Genomic DNA, 27,209 nt, shown 5'->3' with positions numbered 1-27,209 from the left:
TGCTACAACTAGAGAAGCTAGCGGTTAACAGACTTCATTTCTCCAGGGTTACGGACATCTTCATTCATTAATGCTAACGTCACCGCACAGAGCATGAGCCACTCACAAAACGTAACTTTATCTAACGTTACCGTTATAGGATACACTAGATAGGGTTATGCTATTAGAAAACATACAAACCCAAAACAAACACAATATATTCATTCATTGTTTTACGTTACCTTTCGAGTTGCTGTCGAGATCGCTCACCAGAGAAGAGATTCAGAGCCGTTAGGACTTTGAAAGTTCCCAGTGACGTCACATTAGTCCAATATGGTCACTCGCCGTCCGTCTTCGTTCACTTCCGTTGTGGCTCTATGTTGTTGTGTTGCGGCTCTATGTTGTTGTGTTGCGGCTCTATGTTGTTGTGTTGCGGCTTTTGTTGTTGTGTTGCGGCTTTTGTTTTTGTGTTGTGGCTCTATGTTGTTGTGTTGCGGCTTTGTTGTTGTGTTGCGGCTTTTGTTTTTGTGTTGTGGCTTTTGTTTTGGTGTGAGCCGTCTCGGCCACCGTAATAAACAGAATAAAAAAAATAAAAAACAGTGGTGAGGAAGCTATGAGTCTCCATGGCAACAGATATTTTCAATGGCCTATCAGTTAATCTGCTGATTGTTTTTTAATCAGTTGTAATAAATTAATCTTTTCTCAAGACTTTAAATAGTTAGCTTCAGTTTTTTTTTCAATAGCCTAATCTGCTGATTGTTTTTTAATCAGTTGTAGGCTAATAGATTCATCTTACTTTCTCAAGACTTTAAAAAGTCAGTTTATTCTCATGACAAAACTGAAAGCTCAAAAGTTAAAATAATAGGTAATTCAGTTAGGCTATTAAAGGTGGTTGATTTTCAGTTGACTCATTGACTAGCTGACCGATAGTTGCACTCTTGTTCCACACACAAAAGCTTATTTAAGTGCATTCTCAGCAAAACATAGGCTACTGGAAGTACTGAAACTAAAAGTAGGCTATATTATGCTGCAAAATGTGCAAATGTAAGTTTTGTAGTATACATTATAAAATGTTTTTGAATTATTTATACCCAAGAATGAATATCTAAGAAGCACTTTTATCCAAATGTTAATTACTTTAATTGGGTAGTTTATGGGTAATGGTGCATCATACTTTAGAAGCCCAGCATGTAAAATATTAAGTAGCTTAGCTGTTCAATAAAAAAGTAGAGTGAGAAGTAAGATGCCCATCTAGTTAAAGTATGAATGATTGGCAGAGTCAAGTTAATCCTTTATATTAGGTAAACCTTTATTGATCCCCTTTTTTTTTTTTTTTTTTTTTTTAGTTTTCACAGTTCTATTTCTTTTTTCAGTGCACTTCCCCAGACTAGTAGACTACTTCATGATGTAAACAGTAAAGATCTGAATCGCCTGCAAACAAAGAAGGTAAGTCTTATTCTGTACCACAGCGGTTTACAAAGGCTCAATGAAATGAATGACCCATTCAAATTCACAGGTGGTGTGAAATACCTCGACTGATACACTCAGTGTAGTAATGTGTGAACAATAGAACTGGTTTAGGCAGAGACTACACCATGAGATTGGTAATTACCCTGATACTGTGGCTGTGAAAAAGTTCACACATCACACATAGTGTATATAAAGTATAGTTTGATTTACATATGGGTGTGGAATTTGTATCATACAACCGCTATTCACACAGTCCACAAGTCCCATCCCTATTAAGTTAAACAAAGTTTAATATCCATATACGTGTTATATCCATAAGGCAAGGGTAGGTCAGGGCCGAGAGAGAAACCATGTAACCCAGAATATACAGCTCAGTTACGCACAACTAACGGTATTTTAACACCCAACAGAGGCTTGTGCACCATGTAATTAACCATAATCAGTTGAGCATGTTATAATGAAACGAACTGCACTGGTATCTTCACCAAAGGAAGCAACACATAATAACATTTTACAGAGAGTCTGCTTAGGAAAAGTACTGGGAACAGTGTAGCCTACTAGGAATTAATGTTGTTGCCTGTAGCACTTCAAAATCCAGCCAAGTAGGTGGCATGTTGTTTTTGGTAATTTACACAAACAAGAGGAAGGGTGGGAGTCTTTCTTATCAAGAAACACAGATTTTTTTTTTTTGTTATTAGTCGTTTGCCAGTTTGTATCACTATGTCAACAACTAACACAAATACAGATTAAGTAGCCATTGACAGCAGTACAAAGTGGCTAACTAGAACAGTTGGTGATGTGACTGTGTTATTAGTTTCTATTTTGATTAAATATATATGATTCAATATGATTAAACCAATATGAGCCTAGTGCTGAAACATCTTTGGATGACATGTTGTTTGACTGTTTTAGTTATTTCCTATAATTATTAAATGAAATGTAGTTTTACTGTTTCATGTGTGGCCATTGTCACTTGTGTCTTATATCAGGGCAGCTGAAGCCTACATTTAACAGAGGGAGGGTAATTATTGGTTCTTGTTACCATAGCAGCAATTAGATTTTGCTAAGCCTTCACAGGGCTGATTGGGAAGATTTATGCGCACCATCCTTTTAGTAGATTTCTGCTTTGGGACTTCTAATCCCACAAATGGAATTTCCTCTTTTTCTTTTCAAATGCATTTGTAATGAAATAAAAACTTCCGTCTCTTTTCCATTCCCTGTGAGTTTTCATATTCCACCAGTCTCATCCAGGACATTAATGTTTTTCATTCGTGCTTGTGTGAGTGTGAGTGTGGAAAAGCATTGTCAGGGGCGTGACCTACAAACAGCACACAATATATTCTCTGTCTCGTGATGTGGAACAGTTCCTCTACTTCTATGAAATGGTGAAATCTGCCTCCTCACAGAGAATGCGCTTACTAACAGAATATGCCATATTCATACTGGGCTCAAGAGGATTTTCATATTTCTGTTTATCGGAGTCAATACTGCTGCAGCATAACGTAATTTAATTATAGCTGCTGTGTTGAATAGTGTATACCTGACCCCCCTCTGATGAATGCCCTTTTTCAATGCCTCTCCCTCTTTGTCTCCCAAATTCACCCCCTATCTCTGACACACATCCACACACATACACAGCCCAGTGTGTTTGACAAAAGAATAGCAAGATTCATTTACAAAACAGTAGATGTATGCCCTCTAGTGGTCTGGTTTAGGAAATGCAAAGTACAAAATTCAAAAACTCATTACGCATCTCTGCTTAGGAAACTGAAATCCTATGCTTATTATAGGTAGTGCTGCTTGAACTACTGCCTGGGCTTCACTGTATCACATTTGAACCATCAGATTAAAACTCTTAATTTGCTAAAATATTAATTGATTCTTCATAGATGAGTTGTATTTAACTGTATATAACATTTTCCCTCTTTTTTACTGGCACTTGTGTTGGTCTTATAAAAAAATGTATGATTTATCTCCGTATAATTGTGTGTACATATTGCAGAAGGGCGTCTTCTACCCATCTGTGACTCCATCAGCCAAGATGGGAAAACCGCACACATCATTAACCGAAGCTTATGTGTGGTCTTCGATCCACAGCGTGTGTGTACATTTGGTTGATTACATACGCAATTATCTGACTTGCTGTAAACAAACAGTTTTATTCAAGATTAAACATTTAGATGACCACAGAATAGATGAACAGGCATTGGTCTAACACAAGGTTGCTTTTTCTGCTGCTGCCCCAGAGACCCACTATTAAGCAAAGCTTTAGATGAACAAATTTACACATTCTCCTTGTAATACATATATGCATATTTCTGTATATGCACACAGATATACATGTGTTGTATATACATAGACTGTCAGTTATAGTCTCCTGCATAAAGTTTGTATCCCCCAAGCTATTGAAAAAACATTGCATGTAGATTGGCCTTTTTTTTTAGAGCATTAAAAATTAAGTTAACGTAAAAGCAATTGAACAAAAAATAAAATAAAAATAATTAAAGGTTAAAATAGGGTAAAAGATACATTTTTTTTCAGGACACCAATGCCAATCTGCATATTATCTATCATCTGAGCTGCACAGAAAAGTTAGAGTAATATTGTACTATATTTGTGAATTGACCCCTCCAGAGTAGAAGGCAGTGTTGTTTCCAGTGGGTCGTCATAACCAGGAGCAGAGCAAGAAAAAACCCGGTCTAAAAAATGGCGGCAGACAGGCAAGTCCAACAAACTGAACCTGACAAAAGGCACCAACAATACACATTTCTTTTTTTTTCTTAAAAAAAAAATTACACACATCAAATACAATATACTTGCCTTGCAAAGAGGCCATAGGAAAGAAAAAAAACATGAGAGTCAATAACAAAGTTGCACTGTACATATGGAAAGCATAGACTATCTCAACTGTCCACGCCTGTTGGCCTCCCTTTGGAATGTTAGAAGGGATCATTTCTCTGGTGGTTAATGTAGGCAGGACTTGAGAAAATGCATCTGGCACTGAAGGTTGCAAAAGACTCTCTTATTCAACAAGTGTATGTGCAGGAGGCAGCAGATTCCCACAGTCCTCCTCACCGACGGTTTTGCGTAAAGACAGACAGAAGGAGCCTGACAATAGTTGGTGGATGGAGCGTGTTCGACAAGATTCAAGATTAGCACCAACTTCAGAGGTTTTTTTTTTTTGAACTGCGGCTGCGTGAGCTCGACGATGAGGGTGACACAGTGGGATCATGAGACAATGGTGATGAATGTGGAGATGAATGAGAGACATGGACGAGCCTGAGGGCAGCAGAAGCACTGGTGGCATTGCATCACACCACACCATCCACGGCCTCTACTGTCTGCCAAACAAATGATGAGACTGGGGCCAAAATGTAATTTAATAGGCCTGCAGGACTTTGAATTTGTGTAGTATGTATGCGTAATTTGTCTGAAATTTAAGGAATATGACCAATTACTAAATAGCCTGGGTATGGCCACAGCTAATTTCTAAATATCGTGTTTTTAGGTGATTATTTTTTGTGAGACAAACATTTTCAAGTATATCAAATCTTTAGTATTTCTCTGTAAGTCTATTCAAGTACTATTGGGGCCAGGTCTACAGACAAAGGCTCAGGGGTTAAACTGGGAACGAGCAGGACAGAAACCAGCAGCCGACCAACACACAGTGAAATTACAGAATCATCAGATTTTATTTGGTTCAGAAAGAGACAAAAACCTTTGTTTTGTTATTTCTAGCGGTGAGCCGAGCAAGCCCACCACTCACTTACTATGATCGAATGAATCCCAATTTAACCCCTGGATTTTTACATTCATGTGAACGTGATAGCATAGAACAAACAGTGACAAGACAGTCAAAAATGTTGCAAGGCTTCATGCAGTGCTACCTCATAAGATTTACATTGATTCTACTGTTGTGAGAGCGAAATCATTTAAGCGTTTTCTAATCATTGCACAATGGTTTGTTGTGACTCTATTGACCATAAAGTTAGTGTATCCATCCATTTAAAAAAATCCAAAAGCTGTGATCTACATGTACATGTGTCACACACAGCGTCTATGAGAAGCTAATGCAGTTTGCAACATGGTCCGTGTTCGAATTTGTCTCTTGTCTGTGTGCTGTAGATTTATTTTAAAACTAGAAGGGGCTCTTTTTGAGTTTTGCTATTGCTACACAGCAGATATATTAGCAACCGACAGCTGTCAGCTTTCTTATAGATGAAATGTTGCAAAGAATTACGTTTCTTTGCAATGTTTCTTCTACATGCTGGGTTGGTAGCAATAGCAAAACTTACAAATAGCCCCTTTGATGCATATCTCTAACACTGATACAGAGACATGTGTGACTTAGAAGAAGATATGAGCACATGTGAGTCTAAGAAAGCACAGACACTTGTGATGATTGTAACGCAAATCTGGTAGTGCTTACAAGCTTACATGCAGTTAATGGTTAGAGATGATATTGAGAACCAAAAACAATAAATACATTGTATAAAACATAATTTCATATCAATATATTAAAATACTATTTAAAATAATATCTTAGACAATATTGCAATATGAAATTGACTGATAAATAGTTGGTAGGCCTACACAGAGAAATATATATATTTAAGTGTCTGTGTCCTTCATAGTTTTGCTGTTTTGACTTAAATGATTTAAAGTTTCCAGATTTCCCCCCAGTGGGTAGCAGTACAGTCCAGAGAGCTAATACATCTTCTTTTTTTCCAACAATAATAACAATGAACTTACAGTACACAGTCCCATAATAAAGATATACATACTGAATACAATATAAATGTCAAGACAGAAAAATAGAAAAATATCAATAGAAACCAAAAGTCAAATACATATCAGAGAAAGTATACAGAGTAAAGTGTACTTATGAGTCTTTGTGGTTCTTGTTGTTGTTGTAGCTGGAGCTTGTATTGGCTCTCATTGTTGGTATATTGGCTGTGTACTTCGGCTTTTGTTTTTTTTCCAGTCCTGACACACACATACACATACACATACACACGCACGCGCACACACACACATACTCCCACACAGAAACAAAAGTTACACACATCTGCAAATACAGACACATGCAATGGCACACAATGGCCTACACAGGTGCAGGTGTGTACTCATCCACTCACACACAAGATACACACGCCCACATTCACACGCAGCTCACATGACCGTGCAGCATTTGCAGGTCTGTTTCTTCTCCTTTTCCTTCTCTCCCTCCTCCCCGCCTCCGTTGGCCTTTTCTTTCTCCGCCATGCTCCCGTTGGGCGGAGCCTGCCCCTCCGTGGCCGCCTCTCCTCCAGCTTTCCCCTCGCCATCCTCGATCACCACAAACTCGGCCTTTACGTTGCCGTCCACCCCTTCCATTCCCAGGGCCTTTTTGGTCTCCTGCTCCTCTTCGACGGTCTTGTAGCCCATGAACACCAGGGTGACGGGGTTGTCTGCGCTGGCTTGGTCAGGACTAGGACCCAGCAGCTTGGCCTCAATCCCTGTCACCTCTCTCTTTGGGGTCTGACCGGAGGACTGCACTACTCCATTTTCACCTATAGGGAGCACCAGAGTACCATTATGAGGATGGGAGAGTGCAAGAGAAAAAAAAAAAAAGAGGGTGGTGAGGGTAGGTCAGAGAGACAAAGAAAGAAAGAAAGGAAATATTGTTTTAATGACCTCCGGTGAAGGAGGGCAAGTTAATATGACAATTGAAGGGACCGTTATTAGCTCAGTTTTTCTTTTGGATGGCTGTGTTGCCATGGTTTCCCGTGTACTCAATGTTGCCATGGGTACCAAACTTACCTCCATTTTCTTTGGCCACACCCTTATTGGCTGGCTCGCCTGTCTCCAGTTCTTCAATCTCCGCCTCCAGCCTGGCTCAGGAAAACACACACACACACACACACACACACACACATGAATACCGATTATTGATATCATTATCAAAATTAGCATGTAACACCACAGAAATTATACTGCAATATACAGTATATCTAGCTGACCACGTTGTCCATCCACAATGCCATCAAACCATTAGTAAATCCGTGATTTTGTGAGATACAATATCAAAATGCATAACAATATTGATAAGTTCTCATATGCTATTTATGTTTGGACATTTGGACATAGACAAATGATAAAATGATTTATAAAATACAATTACTGATGGCCACAGTATCCATGTGAAATTGAGTTTCATGAGATTTGTTTCAGTCTGGACACTCGAATTGGATTACATCACTTGTAGTGCAACGCTCATGACATCAGAAGCATCGGCCCTGCTGACCATGGCTGTGGTTCAAAGCACAGTTACAGACAACGATTTCCTCTGTCTCCAATGTTGTCTTGTGCAACACAAGAGCTCCACTCCATGATTTACAATGCTACGGCTTGAAGAATGAAATAATACAGCTTTATTCTTCCTGCTGTTTAAACTTCTTCATTAGTATTGGAAAGAATGCACCACTGGAAAGCAAAACGAACGCACGCCTACATTCTCACCATAACAACCACACTTATTCGACAAGTTAATTTGCAATTATAAATAAAGTTCTGGACTGGTCTGTTTCAAAGGTCGGACATGCAGAGGTTCTGGGATGCTGACCTGATGATGACCTGCTCCAGAAGTTTGGTCTTCACCTCTTCGTCCTGGAGACGTTTCTGAGTCTCCTCCTCCGCTGGAGCTCCATCTAACAACCAGCGCTCCCTCAGTGCCTTCGACTGTAAGTGGACACAATAAATATAGACATGTTGTTAGATGATTAGCTTCATTTTTTAAAAATAAAAATGTTGGTAATACTGATAAAAAAACAAAAAACAGAATGTATTTGTGTGCATGTGAGCTTTAATGAGACCCAACCAGAGGACCTTTCATTATGGGTCTTTCATCAGGAGCAGCTGATTAATTCATTAGCAGAACTTCAAATCTCCCAGAATGCACAGTGTTCTCGCCCCTTTTTAATTTGGACATCAGTGCAGTTTCTTTCAGAAGAGATTAGTGGTGGCACTTTCACCAAGCGAGAGCGACAATCCCTTTAGCTAATCTTCCACAAAAATCTACCAGGGCAACACGTCCACAGCTTCTCTGCTGCCACTCACTGATTCTGTCACACACTTCAGCCGCTGCCAACTTGTTGTTGCCAAGTGGACTATGGCACTCGTCCAGACTGTCAAGCCTTCTGGCACCGGAGACAGAAAAAAAGTCAGAGTACTATATAATTCTCCTATTATACTCATTTGAGCGTGGGATTGGAAATCAAGATAAGCCACTAAAAGAGATACAACAACAACAACAAAAACAAATAGTTCTAATCTAAAACCACATCACAACATTTCCTGGAGCTTGACAATGAAAATGAGAATATCTTCACTTACAAGCTGGGAGCACAAACTGTGACTGGATTTAATGATCGCAAACTATTAGCCATAATTACTGTGTAGATAAAGTTAATTCTGGGACAAGATTATCAAGAACACACAAATTAAATGAAACAACACATGGATAAAATCTCTTCTACTAGTATTTTCCACTTTTTTCCTCCAACCTTCCACTTCTTTATCTCTTTTTAACCCATGTCTATTTGCTTTCTTAATTTCAAAACACCCCTGTATCCCTTATTCTGGCTCCCCATCCACATTCCCTCCTGCAGATAAGCTAATATCAAAGCAAATACTTGGCATGCTTTGAGGTAAATATAACAGTGTGTGTCCTACTCGCAGCTGTTAGACCATGCAGTGAAAGACAACGCTGTCTGGCCATATGGAAAAGTGCAAGTAAAAAGCTCTTGTTTTCACACAAGTTGGACAAAAAAAAATCTGGACCTGCGCTTGACGTGAATTCCTCTCCAGTGATGCAACGAGAAATTCTTCAGAAAAACTTCCCCCATTCTTTTTTTCCCCCCCTTGCAACTGAACCCCCACCCCTTCCTCTTTCTTGCGTGCATCTCTAACCATCGTGAAGTTCATGAACTCCAATTAGCTTGTAAATGCCACGGCGTATCTCCATCAATTCCACCTATGCTTACGTGTTTGTATCTGTGAATGTCTGTTTAAACTCTTACTTTCATCATTCACTAACTCTGCTCCAGACGCCCAGCTGCACAGAGCTTTACAGCACACACACACACACACACACACACACACGGTGTAATTCAACACTCTTCATGCCCCGGCCCTGCATGGTCTCTTGGGCATTGAATCTAACCCTACTTCCCTCTCTCTCTCTTTCAGTCTTGCTCATTCTTGCCACACCTTACTACCCCAAAGCCTGACATCACTAATGTGCTCACTCATGCGCAGTCAAACATGTGCACCACACACACACAAACACATACACACACACACACACCAGTCAGCACGGACAGTCATAAAGCTGTAGCGCTGAAGCTACGTCTCTCTCTCCATTGTTCTTTGGAGTAAAAAGCTGCTAACGTAGCAGACAAAGGGCGGAACTGTGTCACACACATACGGTCACACAGACACTCACACACACACACAAATGTACTGAACAGCTGTATGAAGAACAGCTTCATTTCTCATCTAGCATCACTCCTTGTCCAACATGAGGCTCCAAAATTCAAAGTTTAGTTTCTTCACAAGTTAGTCAGCCACAGCACTTTTTTTTTTTTTTTGCAAATTTGCTGTTTGCCATGAATAGCAAACTACTGTACTTTCATGTCTAAATACTGCTAGAGATAAAAAAAAAAAAAAATCACAGCACAGTGAAATGACTTTACTAAAATGTATTATGGTGAACAACACATTTCGCATCTGGCTTCTTTAGGTTTACTCAGCAAAAAAGAACAGCTTGAAATGTGTTTAGTGCAAACACTAGAAAACAGGTTCATGCAGTAGGCTACAGATAAGATGCAAGATGCCAATGTGTGAGTTTTGGAGGTGTTTATGATTGGCTTTTGTTGTCTTTGGACAGAGTGAGGTGAACTGTAACCTCTGTTTCCAGTCTTTATGCCAAGCAAAGCTGAGCTAAGGTGCTGCTGGCTCTAATTTCATATTTAGCCTATCGTAGGCCGACAGTTGTGAGAGTGAGAGTGGTGTTAATCTTCTCAAAAATAAAAATAAAAATAAAATTCGTCCGTAACTTCGTAATAGTGTGTAAACTTTAAGGGCCACCATCTCATTTAGGAATATAACTTTTCATATTTTCCATCCATAAACAGTGTGTTTTGTTTCCAATACTAAGCCAACATGACATTGACATTCTGAGGTTTCAATTAAAGGGGCTGCTGCTTGCGTAATCATATTACCATGGCTGGTTAATTTAAAACAGAACTCATTTTAATGCTTTCTGTGTTAACAACATGGTATTACCTCATCTCACCAGCGTGTCAGTGCAGCGAGTGTGTGTGAGTGTATGATTCTGTGTAAAGTGTGATTTAATGGTGGGTCAGGTACACCATTATAAAAATGTGGTGTGTAAACTGAGACATTTATTAGGTTTTCCACATGAATGCCGCCTCTGGTAAAGAAATACTTGCTGTGGTTTGCACAAAGAGCCTTCTAATGCTCCTGTACAGCGTGATTACACTTCCCCTCGGTGTGTCTGAGTCTATGTGTGTGTGTGTGTGTGTGTGTGTGTGTGTGTGTGTGTGTGTGTGTGTGTGTGTGTGTGTGTGTGTGTGTGTGTGTGTGTGTGTGTGTGTGTGTGTGAGACGAAAGCGGGGTGCGGTGGGTGTAAGAGCTGTTTCCTGTTGGTGGGAGTGGGACAAAAATCTGTTTCCTCTGCCAAAGCCCACCGCATTGTCTGAGGCTTCTGTGTTCTTTTATGCAGCAACACACACAGAAACGATCACACACACACACACACACACACACACACGGACACACATGCAGATACACATTTACAAAGGTTTGCTCTGAAAATAGAAAAAGTGGGAGCACGCAAGGCCAGTCGCACAGGTCACGAGCGCACACATGTCTGCGCAGGCGCACACGCACGGCAACCTTTGCTCTTATCTGTGACCCGCTGAATAGTGTGTGGCTGAAATAGCTTTGATAATGCTGACACATACACTGACAAAAGCCTTGGCTCTGATATAATGAGTGTGTGTGTGCATGCCGGCAGGTTTGAATGTGTGCATGCATTCTAGGGAGTGTGTGTCTGTGTGTGTGTGTGTGTGTATAAACAGCATGCGGAGGGGCTGCCGGTGTTATCTGCCGTCCATTCTGAACATTCCGTGACAGCAGCAGTTCGGGAGTATCTCTCTGTGTTGCTGATAGTTTTTTAAAATAATCACAGAGTTTAAATGTTGGTGCGTGGGTGTTGTACGTTGTGCGTAAGTTGGGGCGTGGATTCTGAAAATACAGGACTGACTAAGTCGAGTTGGTTTCAAATTTAGGGCAGGGTTACAGTAGGTAGAGGCAGGGGTTGGGGTTTTGGCATGCTGAGGTGCAGAATATGTCACCGCAGTAGACATTGACATCTGTGTTTTGACAACAGAATATGGAATATGGGAATCAAAGTGGGGGGGATCCATCCATCCATCCATCCATCCATCCATCCATCCATCCATCCATCCATCCATCCATCCATCCATCCATCCATCCATCCATCGCATGAGGTTTCAAAGCTAAGAACATTTCCTTTCCAACTGTTGTTATTGTTCCTTACTGATTCAGTATAAGAGGCCTGCTATCAATACTGTATACTGCAGGCACTCTAATGACTATATACTGTATGATGCTGCATAATGTAAAAAACAACCCCCCACCCCCCCCAAAAAAAGAAACACTTGTTAAATTGTTTTTCATTCTCAGCCCGAATCAGGGGACAGATTTCCCTCCTGGAATGGATTCATACTGATGTCAGCATCTGCCTACCTCAGGTGGAAATAACAGGTAAAGTGGAAACATGTGTTCATCGACTGCAACTAAGCACATAAAAGTTTTAAGTAAAAAAAAACAGGTGTTAAAGGGGAGGACTATGCAAAGATCTGTTGAGCACACTGTGAACATTAAAGTTGAAGACAGGGAAACACTTTGGTCAACCATTAATATTACATGCATACTTAGATACTTTATCGTTGTGGTCTATTGCTTTAAATGCAACGAGCAGTAAAGCTAGAGTGAAGGAGAAGGGAAGCATCGCAGCTGCATTAACTGTAATTAAGAAGTAACTCACAGGCTGCAAAGAAGCACTTGAGAATAATGGACGACAAATTCTCATGTCTTCTTTTCAAAAGATGTAACATAATTACAACTAAAGCAAATGGAGCATGTGCAGAATGTGTGTGCATGTGGAAGTTTGCATGTGTGTATGGGTGTACCTTGAGATGCTGGAGTTGCCGTCGGTCATCATCCAGCTGCCTCCTCTTGTTTTCAATCTCAGTCTGCTTCTTCCTTTTCTCCTGTTACCACGCAGACACATTTTGAAGTCATTCAGCGGTTAAAAGGCAAAAAGGTATTTTAAACATCAAAACATTTTGAACGTTACCAAGCTGGAGCCTTTCATCGTGGTGCTGAATATCAGTGACTATGTGTATAAGTCAGTGCGATTGTGAATGCATGAGAAAGCCATGGAAAAAAGGACAGATATAGCAGTCGGTGTATTGTTACAGTATGTATTCATAGTACACAGCCACATGAAGTATCTTGTATATAGCTGTGAGATATTTTAATGATGTGTCAAAATAAAGCTCTGAATGGCAGAGCCAGTCACAACAAACCAATTCCAAATGTGTTTAAGTCACTATGTCTGACACAAGCTGTAAATGTTTTGTAAAAAAAAAAAAAAAGAAGTAATTTGATATATTGCAATTGTAATTATAGTAGAGAACATGTGAGAATAGTGACAGAAAATGAAGATAAAGCAGAGAAAAGGATAAAAGGTGAAGAGAGACTGGGCTCAGGGAACAGAGATGCTGGGAGAGACAAGGACAGGCAGAAAAAAGGCATTGAGCTGAAGCTACTGCATTAGCTTTGGATATTTGCTAATGGGTGAAGGAGATGGGATCTAAAAGGTTGAGTCATTAAGATTTGCAGTCACATCCTGACAAAGAGCAATGATTTGCTGCCTCTTCAGCCAAGCAGTGTGCCCTGATGTGCACTCAGTGCATGTGTGTGTGTGTACGAAAGAGAAAGCGAGAGACTGAAATGTATGGATGTAGAAATAACTTACAGCGATGGCCTGGAGTCTCTCCTCTTGTGACACCTCAGCCATCCTGATGGAGAGAGAGAGAGAAAGAGAGAGAGAGTTACAGCCACACATGACCACTGACATCTGACATTACACACAGTGACAAACAACCTCCCTTCACCGTAGCATTCATTCACCAGCCATTTACCTTGCAACGACTTCCCAGTGACTGAGGTTAAATATCTGTCTGTTTGCACTAAATCAGTGTCTCTTTTCCTGTCAGGGAGCGTCACTGAAGGCATGCTAATGCGCTAGCAGGGCGCTGCTGGAGATTCCTGCTCTAATAGGTTCCAGACCAGAGCTGCAGGATGGAGGATGGACGGAAGCAGAGCTGAAGCCAGAGGGGAAGGACTGTGAGTGCTGGGACAAAGCTATCACTATATTGTTCTCTCAGGGAGAAAAAGCAATACATCTAAGTTTTATAGGCTTTTCTGCAGGCAAATGATTGATGTCACCTGGTCCAAGTGGAACAGAAGGCATAAAAAGTGAAGATATATTTATAACAGGCTGAGATATGATCTGAGCTACCTATAGAAGAGGAATGTTATTTTGTTCTTTCAACAGAACTGCATGTTCTTAGTTGTACTTATAAAACTATATGTGACCTTTCCTTACTAAACATGAGATTCATCAGCTGACAAAAAAAGGTTGGTAAGTGTGAGTGGTCTCGTCTGTGTTGTGCCTGAACACGTGTGCAGACTCTCTCTTTCCTTTTAAAAATAAACCAGATGAAATTCTTGTGTTGAAACTCTAGAGCTTTGGCTGGTAATCTCTGCCGATTAATAGTGAATTCAGCACCAACTATCTTGATCAGTCATAATAGTTTTTAAGTGCAAATGTAAAAAAAGAAAAAAACACAAATATGAACATCCTAATTACAATCTCACAGATTTAAATGTATGCTCTTTTTGTCATGAGGAAGTTTACAACCATGTGATGTAAAAGCAGTGGAACAAGTGAAGAAACGTAAACTGGTGACATGTTATTTTTGTAACAACTATAACCTTTGTTGCCCTAAAATAAAGACATTTGATACTTCTGTGCAAGAGATGGTGTCAAATTGATAAATAACTGAGCCTCAGGTTCCTTGTCGTTCAGCTCCGTCCTCACATTGTTTTGTCTCTTCCAATCTTTTCCAGCCCAAACTAAAAACTGTATTACGGCACATATGGGATCCTCATTTCTCTGCCGCACTGGTCCAAACCCAAACTCTTACAAAATGACAACACATCTCTACATCGCTCCCCGCCCACCACTACGCAGTGCCAATAAAATGTGTTGAACGTGTTTGTGTCACTCACTCTGATGAATGGCCAGGACCCCCGCTGTCACCATGTGAATTCACTTACATCATTTCACCCAACCAAAATCCTCACAAAGCAAAGGATTGTGAGAAAAAAAAAAAAACACAACTCACAGCGTATCAACAGACCGCATTACTTCTATCACACCCCTGCTGTAGGGTCAGACTGATTGCTACACTTTTTAATTCCCTTGCACAAAACACACGCAGTGCAACAACACTGGCCTCTCTCAAAACATAAAGAAGCATACATTTTCTGTCACACTTGTTAGTCCTCTCTCTCTTCAAATCAATAAAGCTGTAGGACTCGGAGAAAACCCCAAGGGTGTGTTACATTAGGATAATCCGTACATGCAGGGTTTATCTGCACATACATCCACACACTGCACTGCTCTCATGTCACCATCACATGGAGAGCCTGTAGAGAAAAAATGAAACCACAATCATCTGATCAACCCACCCAGTACACACATAAAAACACAAATACACACACACACTGTCTAGACACATTCTTAGTATTTTTCTGCTTTTCCCAGAGCACAAACAGGAAGAATGAAAAGACGTGTGAAGAGTGAAATCAGGATGAATCAGACAGATGAATTATAAATTGCACCTTGACTAATGATCAAAAACAAAAAAACTCCTGAGCTCCTGCTCACATTTCAAAGTGTGTTATATTCTGTGAAGACGTTATTCAGATCCTGGTCACGTTTCTGTTGCTGACAGTGTTTTATAGGCAATTTTCTGTCTAAGTCTCCTTCCCATCCCAGCCCTCAGGTTACCGTGGAAGCGGTCGGGGCAGTTAGCTGACAGCGCATCTGGGAACTCATCTGGATCAGTTCATCAGGCCTGGAAGCACCGACTCAACTCTGCTTTTATTAAAAGAGACCAGGCAGGGCTCCCTGACAGCTGACAGGAGTTACAGGTACTTCTGTTAATGTCAGTTAGCTCTGTTGGATACATCGGTTGTGAAAAAAATATCATGAACCGAAAGTTTTGTTGGAAACTGTTTACATGCAAAACTTCCCGTACTTGAAAGTTACGAACACGACCGGTTGCAAAAGACATGTAAAATCATCTAAAAACCAAAAAAGCTATAATTACAAAGCTAGTTTGTGGATCTTCAAATCAAAACAAACATTTAACAAAAGGAACAGAAATACCTCCTGCCAATGCCTACTGAAAACAAACAGTGGAAAGTCTTCACACGTGGCTCTGGGAGTTATGACCATAACTACCAGGTTCATGCCAAAGTTAACAGCAGAAGTCCATTGGACGAGCTGGGAGCTAAATGCTAAGATTTTCCAAGCCTGGTCACAGCATTCAAAAATGAATTTTAATGCCAGCCTTGCCTCTAATAACCTCTAGGCTATACTGCTGTGATGAATTTTTAAAGTGTATTGGGAAAAAATATGTCCACCTTGTTGGAACATTTTGGGCCTTTGTCCTGCTGCCTCTCTCATAAATTATGGACAAATGGGGAGAAAGGGAAGCAGACACACAGACAAGCATCTTAGTGGTATAGCTGGAAGAGTTATTACATCTATGACCAAGAGAGGAAGACTTGCAGGGAGGCCGGCAGGCAGTCTCTCACAGATCAGCAGGTCAGCAGAGACACGCTGAGACAGATAAATATGACAGATCAACAAAATCGGGGTCAGTGAGATAGAACTGAGAGATGCAGCAGTGTTTGCCCGAGAGACTTGCACACAAACAGTACATAAAGACCCGGGATGTTTTTCTCAAAATGTCAAGGCAGGTGGATGACAGAAGAAGTCAGGGAAACAGACTTAATGACCAGGCCTATTCCCTGCTGAGTGCACTGCTCTTGTAGCATTTCCAGGAACACATTAACTGCCCGCATAGAGCACCAGCATCCTCTTCTAATAGCGTTGTGCTCACCGTCCTCTGGCACCGGCAGTCACTTTACACACTCTATCTGCACTGAAATGCCCTAGAAGTGATTACTTTAAGGTCTATGGAGCTAAATGAATAATAATCCTGCTGCACGTCTTTGTTTAGTGATATGTTGGCCTTAAGCCCAACCTGGATATAGAAAAAAAACAAACCCTCTCCTTTCTGAGGTGAGAAGAAATAGTTTTCCCTCCCTGAAACTGTCAGGAATTCACCAAACCAAAACACTGTTGGTTTCTGTTCAGCAGAGCATCACACTTATACCTTACCTAGGGTGACCAGGTCCCAAAAAACAAAATGTGGGACGACCATTACCAATAAGGGGTAGTCTAAAATGTTGATTCTATCTATGTTTTTGAAAAATAAACCCACAGACTGCAGGTTTCAATTATATTACTGGTGCTTTCATCTTCTGACCCGATCACAGTTTTGTTTCATGAGTATTGCGTATGATCAGGAAGTGAAATGCAAGATAATAGCATGGTGTACCTGAGGTCTCAATACATCCAGCTGGATAGCTCACTGGGTAATGGCAGTGACTTTGGAGAGGGAGGCCAGGGTTCAACTCCCATTTGGGGGCTGGTATGTTGCCTAAGTTAAAGGGATAGTTCAACATTTGCCATAATCGCTATAGTCATAGCAGTAGGTTCGTCACCTTTAATTGTCGGTGCAAGCTGTTTTTAGAACGGTGGAACAGAGCCGTGAGCTACTCAGAGCTACGCTATGGAGGCTAACGGGATTTCTTGGTTTCCCTCATCAAACTCATCAAATACACAATCCAACAACTCCAAAACGCTCTGGTGGACAAGTTGTGACCTGCACATTCACCACGCTATGAGATAATAATGGAACGTTTTAGCTTTTCAGCAAGCAGTCTCTGTATTTACCTCAAAAACAACTCCGTCTCGTCACGTTCCATCCAATTTGCCAAAATGTTGAACTATCCCTTTAACAAGATCTGAGAGATTTGTCAGGTTTACAAAAACAAGCAAGGAGGGACCGGCCAAGAGATGACAGGCTAACCTGCGTGTGATGACATCACTCACGCACCTCTTACACCTCTCCTTCTCCTTGCCGTCATCATTTTCAAGACTTTTTTTTTTTTTTTTTTATAAAGGCACAAAATTGTTTGCAGCCAATTGCACTAATATGGTTCAGAAACATAAAATTCATTATTTATGCCACAGCGTCTGGAAATGAAAGGTTCAGTGAGTGCATGCTGCACTGATCTGCACATGATACTCCAGAACAGCCACAAGCCGTCAGTGTGTCTATCTGTCAGCAGCAGTGACAGATTACAGCAGGTCTCATCACCACTAATCTCAGATTATCTTAAACAAACACCACAAACAACCTGGAAATGGACACTGCAACACACTGATTCTGATCCTGCCTCCCACGCTGACTCATACTTTACTGCACAGATTTTTTTTTTAAAAGCTCATCTGTGTTTTGATAGTACACACTGCTATGAACAATACTGTAAGTGACCCTACACCTACAACATTGCAACAGTATGGGATGTTACTTCACTTAATGGAAAGGAATGAAATACAACGTTTTTCAAGACCTATGATGCGACAAACAGAATATTTAGATCTTGACCTTTTCGAACAAATGATTGCTGTATTTTAAACTGATGTGAATACTGAATGAGAGCCTCAATCTGAAAATAATTGGGCTCCACGCACTGGATATGAAGAACTGTTAGAGGCTTGTTGGCCAATTAGAGACGTTGTTGTTAAACCAGAGAGGCAATCAGCCAAAGTGAGAGGTTTGTTATCAAACCAACCAACAAAGTGGAGGAGACAAGCAGCCAACACAGAAAAAACTGAGAAGACATCGAGAAGAGGAATCACGCTAATTGATATCACCCGTGCTCCCTAACGGCCTGCGGCAGCTGCATTTCACGGAAAAGTTACAGCAAATAAAGTTGAAAAAAAAAAAGCGTCAAATGCTTCCAGTTAGAGCATGCTGGCAGCGCGCACAGGCTAACAACCCTAATAACTGCCTTCGGAAAAAGGAAATGCGTTCATTCAGGTTTTCATTTTGAACAGCGAGAAGCTTTTAACTGATATTATATGCGGCCATAATGAAACACCTCAGCACACTCACAAAAACTAACGGTGTGGAGATGAGATGAAATGGAGAGGCAGGGGACACATTAAATGACTAATTACTAGACTTACTATTACTTACGCTTAAAACCTGGAAAGATACCAGATGTGAAGATTCTTCTGGCTACTCTTGAATCAAACAGACACACACACACATTCACACTCAATATAACGCTCTCCTCTTCAGAAAGAATGATGACTATGAAAATGACTCTTGAGCTTAATGACCCAGGCCCTGCATTGCAAAACTGAGAGACTCTGGAAAAGGAAACTAATCCCAAATCCTCTTCGCACTCACTGTGTTGGAGTGCCACTTATTTCTCCTCCTCTCTACTCCCCACTTCCATGGCTTCCTTCCTTCAGGCCAAAAGAGCACAGGGACAACAATACTCTTCCTTGCTGCCTTGCTGCTCCGGCCACACACACACATAAACACACACACACACACACACACACACACACACACGTACGCTCGTCCCAGGCCAGCATGCACACCATGACTCCTCCTCCTCCACCTCCACCACCACACATGCGGCTCTGCATCGTTCTATCTAAGGCACAACACAAATTGTGCCAAACGTAAACAGTGCGGTGCCAATAAAAGCTGGAGGAAGTCCGCTGAGGTCACATGTTAGTATTCCAGCCGCAAGAGGGTAAAACTCCTTTCACTGCCGAGGTCACCCATAAATAACAGCTCAGGGTGAAACACTGTGTAACACCCATGTCAAGAGGACGAACATGAAGCCACACACAGTCCACTGTCAACAGACTAGAACCAGTCAAGTTAACAAGATCAGCAATTAGCCACACCCCTGAGATTTAGTATTGCAATTATGAAGTTGAGTTAGGGGACCTACAACAGTCAGAGTAAAGAAACTGAGGCTGATATTTTTCTCTGACACTTCCCTAGTTATCGTTATCCAGACTCTGAGAACACTTAATCATAGACTTTCCATAACGCTACTGAATGGTATCATTTCATTAGATCGTCCCTGTCTGGTAAATCTTTCAAATACTCCTCCATCACCTCCATAGCTTTTGGGTTTAACCTTAACACCCTCCCAATAAAAGTTGGTCGTCTTCAAACCCATCATAAGCCAATCCTTGTGACACTGCTGGGATTATTTCTCATAAAGCTTCTCCGGAGCTGCATATAAAGCCTGTTTTCACAGGCTGACTAATAACGTCCATGACTACTGAACTGATTTGAATTTGTAAAATTGTCGCAAAGTTGCTTGAAGGCCAGCACACTTTACATTTCTTCAGAGTGTTGTGTGAACAGTTTGAAAAGAGGCTGTTCCACAGGGACAGAGCGGATTTTAAATAGACCATCGTTAGAGTATTTTCTTCTGCATCAGTGCCTGGTTGTGTGGTATAACTTTACCCTTTGTATATAGCTTCTCATTGTACCTCCAAGAGTATTCACTTTAAGAGTTGTCCGCCTGGAGGCAAGGTATAAAGCCGTCCATCATGGGAGGGGGGTGGACAACAATAATTACTCAGGTCACTGGTCACCGTTTGAGATCATCTTTCCTTAAGGCATTTAGTGTTGCAGTCATTTTTGCACACAAAATAATGATTGGAAACATAATTTAAGAGTTGATAAAAGTTTAAATCTTGCCCAACTTGCCTCTGCATGTGGACAAAACTGTTTTATTCTTGGTTTCGAAAAGTTATGAAAATGTTTTCTCTGCCTCTTCTGCCTGAATCTCCTAAAAGAGCCATCTTCACCCACTGGTTCTTCCCCTTGGATTCCTCCTCTTTGATTCGCCTCATGCTCGCATTTCCTCACTTGACCACACTCGACCTTCGTTACTTCTGCAACAGCAACATTATCTTTACACTGCAAATCTGTCCACTTGTGGTCTTTGCTTGTTCATTTTGATGCATTCAGGGAAAGCAGCCAGAGTCTACACAGCTTTTGTGACACTTTTATCGATCCCTGTGCTTTGACGGCTGACACTGCCTGGGGATCGCAGCACAGGTTCAACCTCCTGGACTGTGAAAAAACCATGTACATGGCATCTCTGATGTCATTGATATAGCTCCATGTTGTTGGAATCAGATTGTGCGAAGTTGGGAAATCACCACCACTGAGAGTGAGTTAAAGACCTTGCAGCTCTTGGTCTGTTATGATTTATACCAGCAGAACAGAACAGAAAAAACTAAAATCCCCAAAGAAGCTTAAAGAGAAGGTCCATGATCACAATTTAGATAAGAAATTATAATACATCCTCTGGGCAAGGCTACGTCTTCAGCACAGACTAGAGGTTAGAGGTTAAAGTGAGGAGATGGGTCGAGGCTAGCAGGAGAAAACACATGATAGATTTAATACCGGAGATGCAATGTTTCTTCTAGAGTTATTGGCCTTGGCTAAGTAGCAAAACTTACTAATGGCTCCTTTAATTACGGGCGCTGCAACCAAAACCTTGGGACAGTGTTTTAGGAATTGGAGTGTGTTTCAAGACGATAAGAGAGCTGAGCCACTATGATCAAAGAGTAGGGTAGTGGTTCTAATGATTGACTTTGACCTCAGTCTGCATCTTTTTGCGAAAGCTGTGTAACAACATTAGCATCAACATGACCTGCTGACAGCATTGCTTTTTACATTTACGGACAGACCATGGTATAGGCCCTACTCTCCTGTGTACTGGTGTGCATCTGCCTCTCTAGTCAATCAGTAAACTATATATCCGGATAGAAGGAGCTATATGCACTTGCATTATGGGAGCAGCCTCTCAACATTAACACAGGAACCATTAGGCTAAACAGGTGCCTCCCCTTATGGAGAGATCCCAATCTCCACTTAAGGCTCTCAAGAGGTTCAAGGATTGTTTATGCTAAGTATGTTTGTACAGCCGTTTCTGGGATTATAAAAACACAATATTTCATTTACAATGAGACAAGATCTAATATTCCTTCTCCTTCTTGCCCTGGAACCAGATGTTCATGGGTTATGTGAATGTTGTTATGTTAAGGTTATCTACAGTGCAAGAAGATGGCTGAACCCCCCTCTGCTGCTTATCAATGGTGCTTTTGATATCATCTCTGCAGCAACACTGATGATCATCATATGAGTATGTGGGTGTGTGGCTTTGGGGAGGGGTGCATATGACACACACACGCACACGCAAATGAACAAACACAGTGCTGAGCACATTTCCCTCTGAGATTAAAACGACTTAGTGGCTAAAAATGACAGTTTATCTGAAGACAGACAATCTGCTGGGAAGAGAGTGGAAAAAACAAATCCTCTCTTGCCTTATCTGTCATGACAAAGCAGCAAGGAGGAGAAGGAGGAGGGGAGGGGGGGTGTAATGAGAGCTAGTCAGAAAAAGAGAAAGAAAAAGTGACTATCCAGGAGGAAAAAAGACTTAGATTAATAGAGAGAAAAAAACAGACAGAAGGGGCAAGGTGGAGTACATTACATTATCTAATAATATCTCCCATCTCAGAGCACAGATGTTACTCCTTATCACTCTTTACGCTTGCTTAGCAAGCTTTCACTTCCTTGTTCACCCTACAATACCACGTTTCAGCACAAACCAGTGACTGTAAAGGCTTCTGTAATGCCTGCCATTCATTTTCCACGTGCAGCTTACCGATCTGGTTTTATAACAACATCATAAATGGTTTCTTAATGACAGCAAGGTCGGAGAGGGTAATTAGCTATATCCATCACTCCGGGGCTCCTCGCTAAGGGCAGGATATGAACCCATGAGAGGCCTCCTATCCTCTGGTAATGATCTTGTACCACCCAGTTATGCCACTGAATTGCCAGCAGTGCAGTAGCAGTGTTAAAATTAAAACAATAGAGCAGTGCTGTCACTTTTAATGTAGATAACCCACCAAGCAATGTCATTAAACCTGACTATTTGGCCACTTGGGGCACAGCTGAAACAATCTGTACACAACACAACATATTTTAATTTATATAACAAACTGTTGCTGCCTATTTGTTGTTATGTCCATTTACCACAAATGGGGAATCATCTGGCCTTGTGGATAAATACTCCACTGTGCTAGGCAGCTATAGCACATAGTTTCTTTATCAGGGACCTCCTATACAAAAATTCATTGTCAATATGAATATATTGAGACCCTTACAAACCACACATTGGTGTGGCTTGACTGATAGTGTAAGTGAGCACTGCGTTGTAGAGAGAGATAATATGCCGAATCGTTCTTTTTTTTTTTTGCATGGATATCGTCAGCAACACTGCGCCGTCACTTGGACGTGCTTTACCTATTTAAAGAGTGTTTATCAGTATCGTTAGTGAGCGTGCTCCTTTTGGTAACTGTTTTACACTTTCACTTCAAGGAGCTGCTCAGTATGAACATTTCACTCCCAGAGCTACTCACACTGTGGATTTTCTATCTGAGCTTTCAGGGCTTCAGAGCTTCCTGAAGTGCACTCTGAATGTAGTTAGTGGAAAAGAGTTTTATTCACTCACATTTCACCTCATTTTTCATCAACAGTCCATGATTAACAATGACTGACCTTCCTATTACCAGCCCATTTCCCCTATTTTAATTAGTGAAAGCAGATCCATCCCAGGGCCCAGTCAGGAGACAGTCAACCACACACACAAACACACACACACAGCGAACCATCTTTTTGTTTCTGGTATACATGCAGAAAACAATGCACACAAAAGCTGCACATGTGCAAACACACATTGGATACATACTGTCATACAAGCACACAAAAACATACACACACTAACACAGAGAAATGTTGCTGTCCAGACTCATGATGTTGAACGATGATTGGTCGAACAAGACAAGTGCTGTCAGCTCTGCTGCGAGTTGCTGACACAACACAGAGCAGCCAACCGGATATAGACCCTCAGCTCACACCCGGCCAGGCCGAGGCCTGTGGTGGACTTAACATGTCTCACACATACAATAAAATGACAGAACAGACAACGACCACTGACAGACAGACATGTGCTGCTGATAAGTTCACTCCTCCATATTTTGTCAGCCTGGTCCGTGTTTTCTCACTAAACAAATGCAGCTCTGCTGTGATATTAATTCTCGCAAATCTTGAACAACATCTATGTGAAGTTATCACAACATTCTGCACATCTGTCAGCTGGGGCAATCTATGCTATTTGTTGTGTTGGGGTTTTAGATGGATTTTTATACATTTTGAATAAAAGGCGGTCACAACAGAGATCCTGATACAAGAGCACTGTAACGTTTAACTGAATCCTCTGACAAAGTAGGTGTCTTACCATGTTTCGTTTAATTACTTTTGATGAGAGACATGATTTAAGCTGTGACACAGCACTGACTATCCCAGTGGAGCGCTCAGAAATGTTGCCTGAACATTTTTTTCACCCACTGTAGGCCTGATTGTTACAGCAGAACACACCAGTCCCAACACTTCACTTCACCTAGAAAATTAGACCCTCAGGACTTGAAATCAAGTCACTTTGGCTCCTTCTCAAAATCAACACCGGATGAGATGTTGTGTTTCAAGTAACTGTCACTTTCACTGCATGTATTTTTTCCCCAGCATTCCCAGGAATCAAACAGGTGTCACTGGCTATTGTGGCGACCAAAACAAAAGCGTTAATATCCTGCCTGTGCTTCGAAGACTCGCACGTATGTGATGGGTGTGTGGTGTTTACAGACCCTGTGCTGCTGTCACCGTGCACTTGCTTGCTGGTCTCGTCAACAAAGGTGTTGTCCAACAACAGTGGCATCGGTTCACAAGGCAGAGACTCCCAGGAGAGAGACAATGGACAAAAGACCAAACAAAAACACACTCTTTTGTCCGGTTGTGTCCATCCCTGCTGTGATCAAACATAATTACATCACCAGAGACAGGAATAGAAAAAAAAATAGCAGCAGAATATAAACACAAGCCTACGTGATATTCTGGGAGGATGGAGGAGCCTGGACTCTTATCACCAGGGGCAACCTGAGCTGAAATGAATAGGAGCTGAACCTCAGGCTGTGAGGAGATGCACTCGGTCTCATTCTCTGCTTGCTACCCTAAACCAAACCCAAACTGCCTGGCCCACTGCACAGTGTAAATTCCAGACAGGAGTATGTAATGGCCAAGGTTTATCAGCTCATGCGCGCCATGTTGGAGCAGACTGCTCACATCACAACACACCACAGAATACCCTGCTCCTCTCCTCTCTCCTCTCCTCCTATACAGCCTGGAGCCAGTCAGCATCTCTCTCACCCATGCAGTGACGACCGTGCTCGGCTGGCGCCACTGGAAAATTCATCATCGACAACACACACATTAAAAAAAACCAAACAAGACATCCTGAAACACTGCCCTCACGAACAGGTCGATATTACAACGGTGGTTCATCAGAAACATTCGCGTAAACATGTCATCCTGATACACCTGTCGTCCTGCATGGCTGGCGGGGATAGCTACAGTACAGTAAAAGCGGCCCTCTAAGGCATGTAGCAGAGGATGTTGACATGACATAACAATGCAGCCATTTTTCCCCTCTACATTTCACCTCCAAAAAAAAAAAAAATCAGCGCCTGGCTTCACTGTGCAGCTTGTTATTTTTGAACGTGCACGTCCCCTTGAAGGATGCTGCTGCTGCTGCTGCTGCGCCTCGTGATTACTGAGTTGTAAGCCCACATTAATGCAGCGATCGATACGCGGTGTTTACAGTGACTCTCGCCCCTGCATGCAAATATATTTTCCTCCTTATTTCGGTGTATCCATTCCCTCCTCCCTCTGTGTTGTCATCCACCTCCTGTCCGAATCACGCACGGATGCTGCCAGCCAGGCTTTTTTGGAAGCTTAAATATTTGCGCCGCTGCACAACAACCATCCTCTGGACAAATCACCGAAAGCAGGTCATGCAGCTGGAAAAACAAAAACCAGCTGCACACCAGAGAAATCACGACTTACTCAGTTGCAGATCCCGGTCGCTTCGCTTCCCGCCGCAGACGGTCTTCCAAAACGGGGCTGTCTGCCTGACAGTCGCCTTGTTTATTTCTGAGCGTCAATTCGGAATCTACCCTGTCACCCCCGTTCCTCTCCTCCTCCTCCTCCCCTCTTCTTCTCTTCTTCTTCCTCTTCTCCTTCTGACACTGGCACCCCGTCTGTTATTGGTGAGGTGATGCCGCTGGCAGCTCGCGCGCACACCCAGCCCTACAATAATAATAATGATAATAGTAGTAGTGATGACGATAATAGCCTAATGATATAGAGCCCACTGGTTTCCTCTCCAGCGCATAAGACGCACGGCGGAGGTGCAAATCTCATGGGCTACGGGGCGTCGTCTGAAGCAGGTAGTCTAGTTAGTGTATGGGTGAGAGAGGGAGAGGGAGGGAGGGAGAGAGAGAGTCAGAGTGGTATGTGGAGGGGAGTGCAGAGGGGAAAAGGATACGCCTCCCTGCCTGGTGGAGATAATGGGGCCCGGGCTGCTGAGATATGGGTCCTCCTCTCCAAACGGGGGCCCTGCCTCTGGCTCTCCTCCAGTCTTTTATCGTATGACGTCCTAAGGAACCAGGCTGTCTGCTTCAGGGCCGCAGATGAGCGGCGTACGTGCAGCCTAAAATTGGGACCATATCCAGGTCTCCTATACCAGAGGAGAAACAAGGGCCGTTCTCCTCCTCAGTTCTGTTGCCCCACTCCCCCATCTAGTGGCGGAGGGGGTCAACGTCAAGGCTGCCGGCCGAGAGGATGGGATTTCACTCGGTTGCGTAAATATCCGCAGGCTCAGAGGCTGAGTGGCTGCACAGCCTCGAGCACTGATTCTGAGCTGAGCTGGATAATGATCATTCTGCCTGTGCTGTTTTTTTTTTCTCTCTCTCTCTCTCTCTCTCTCTCTTTTTTTTTTTACCAAACAAAAAAAAAAACACTCAGTGAATTGAATAAATTAATTTGCAGTATTTTAGTGTAAATTTTTCTCTCTCTGTTTTTCTCTGAATGTTATGCCACCCTAAAATCAACCAAAAGATGTTGCACCTGCAGCCGACATCCAGCAGGTGGTGCTGGTGCTGCAGACAAAGCCTCTTGTTATTCCAGCTTTCTTGCCTGAAAACCATAGACTGTATAGCTGAAAACCCTCTGTGTCTGTAAATCCACTGGTGATGGGATATTTTTAAGCATTAAATGTTACATGTCTAATATGAAGAGTCATCAGTGTTTATTTTATACTATATATCTATTTCAGAATACATAAAGGAGATTTATTGAGTGGTTAACCGACTACCGCATTAGAAGACACAATATCATCCACATAGTCCCCAATTGGTTTTTAAATCTTAAGAATTTCTTTTT

The 27,209-nt window shown here is 41.8% G+C and overlaps 1 protein-coding gene across 1 annotated transcript; it reads right to left on the bottom strand.

Moving 5' to 3' along the window:
• Window positions 1-3,842: 3,842 nt before the first annotated feature.
• Window positions 3,843-26,207, bottom strand: palm1b (paralemmin 1b). The gene is made up of 6 exons (XM_083998261.1): window positions 25,833-26,207; window positions 13,583-13,625; window positions 12,732-12,812; window positions 8,054-8,169; window positions 7,252-7,322; window positions 3,843-7,001 (listed from the first exon to the last, which is right to left on the bottom strand). Exons 2-6 carry the CDS (start codon window positions 13,622-13,624, stop codon window positions 6,622-6,624), a joined length of 690 nt encoding a protein of 229 aa, XP_083854387.1. The 5' UTR covers window position 13,625; window positions 25,833-26,207; the 3' UTR covers window positions 3,843-6,621.
• Window positions 26,208-27,209: the final 1,002 nt, after the last annotated feature.

This window comes from Trachurus trachurus (assembly GCF_905171665.1).
Source record: "Trachurus trachurus genome assembly, chromosome: 22".
Classification (NCBI taxonomy): Eukaryota; Metazoa; Chordata; class Actinopteri; order Carangiformes; family Carangidae; genus Trachurus; species Trachurus trachurus.
This window is presented reverse-complemented; position numbering and strand designations above follow the sequence as displayed.

Excerpts from the sequence above, each read along its gene's own strand:
- palm1b (XM_083998261.1), bottom strand. The coding sequence starts at position 13,624 with ATGGCTGAGGTGTCACAAGAGGAGAGACTCCAGGCCATCGCT. Across the intron at positions 8,170-12,731 it reads GGCAACTCCAGCATCTCAAG|TCGAAGGCACTGAGGGAGCG; the intron begins GTACACCCATAC and ends GTCCACTTACAG. Across the intron at positions 7,002-7,251 it reads TGTGGCCAAAGAAAATGGAG|GTGAAAATGGAGTAGTGCAG; the intron begins GTAAGTTTGGTA and ends TGCTCCCTATAG.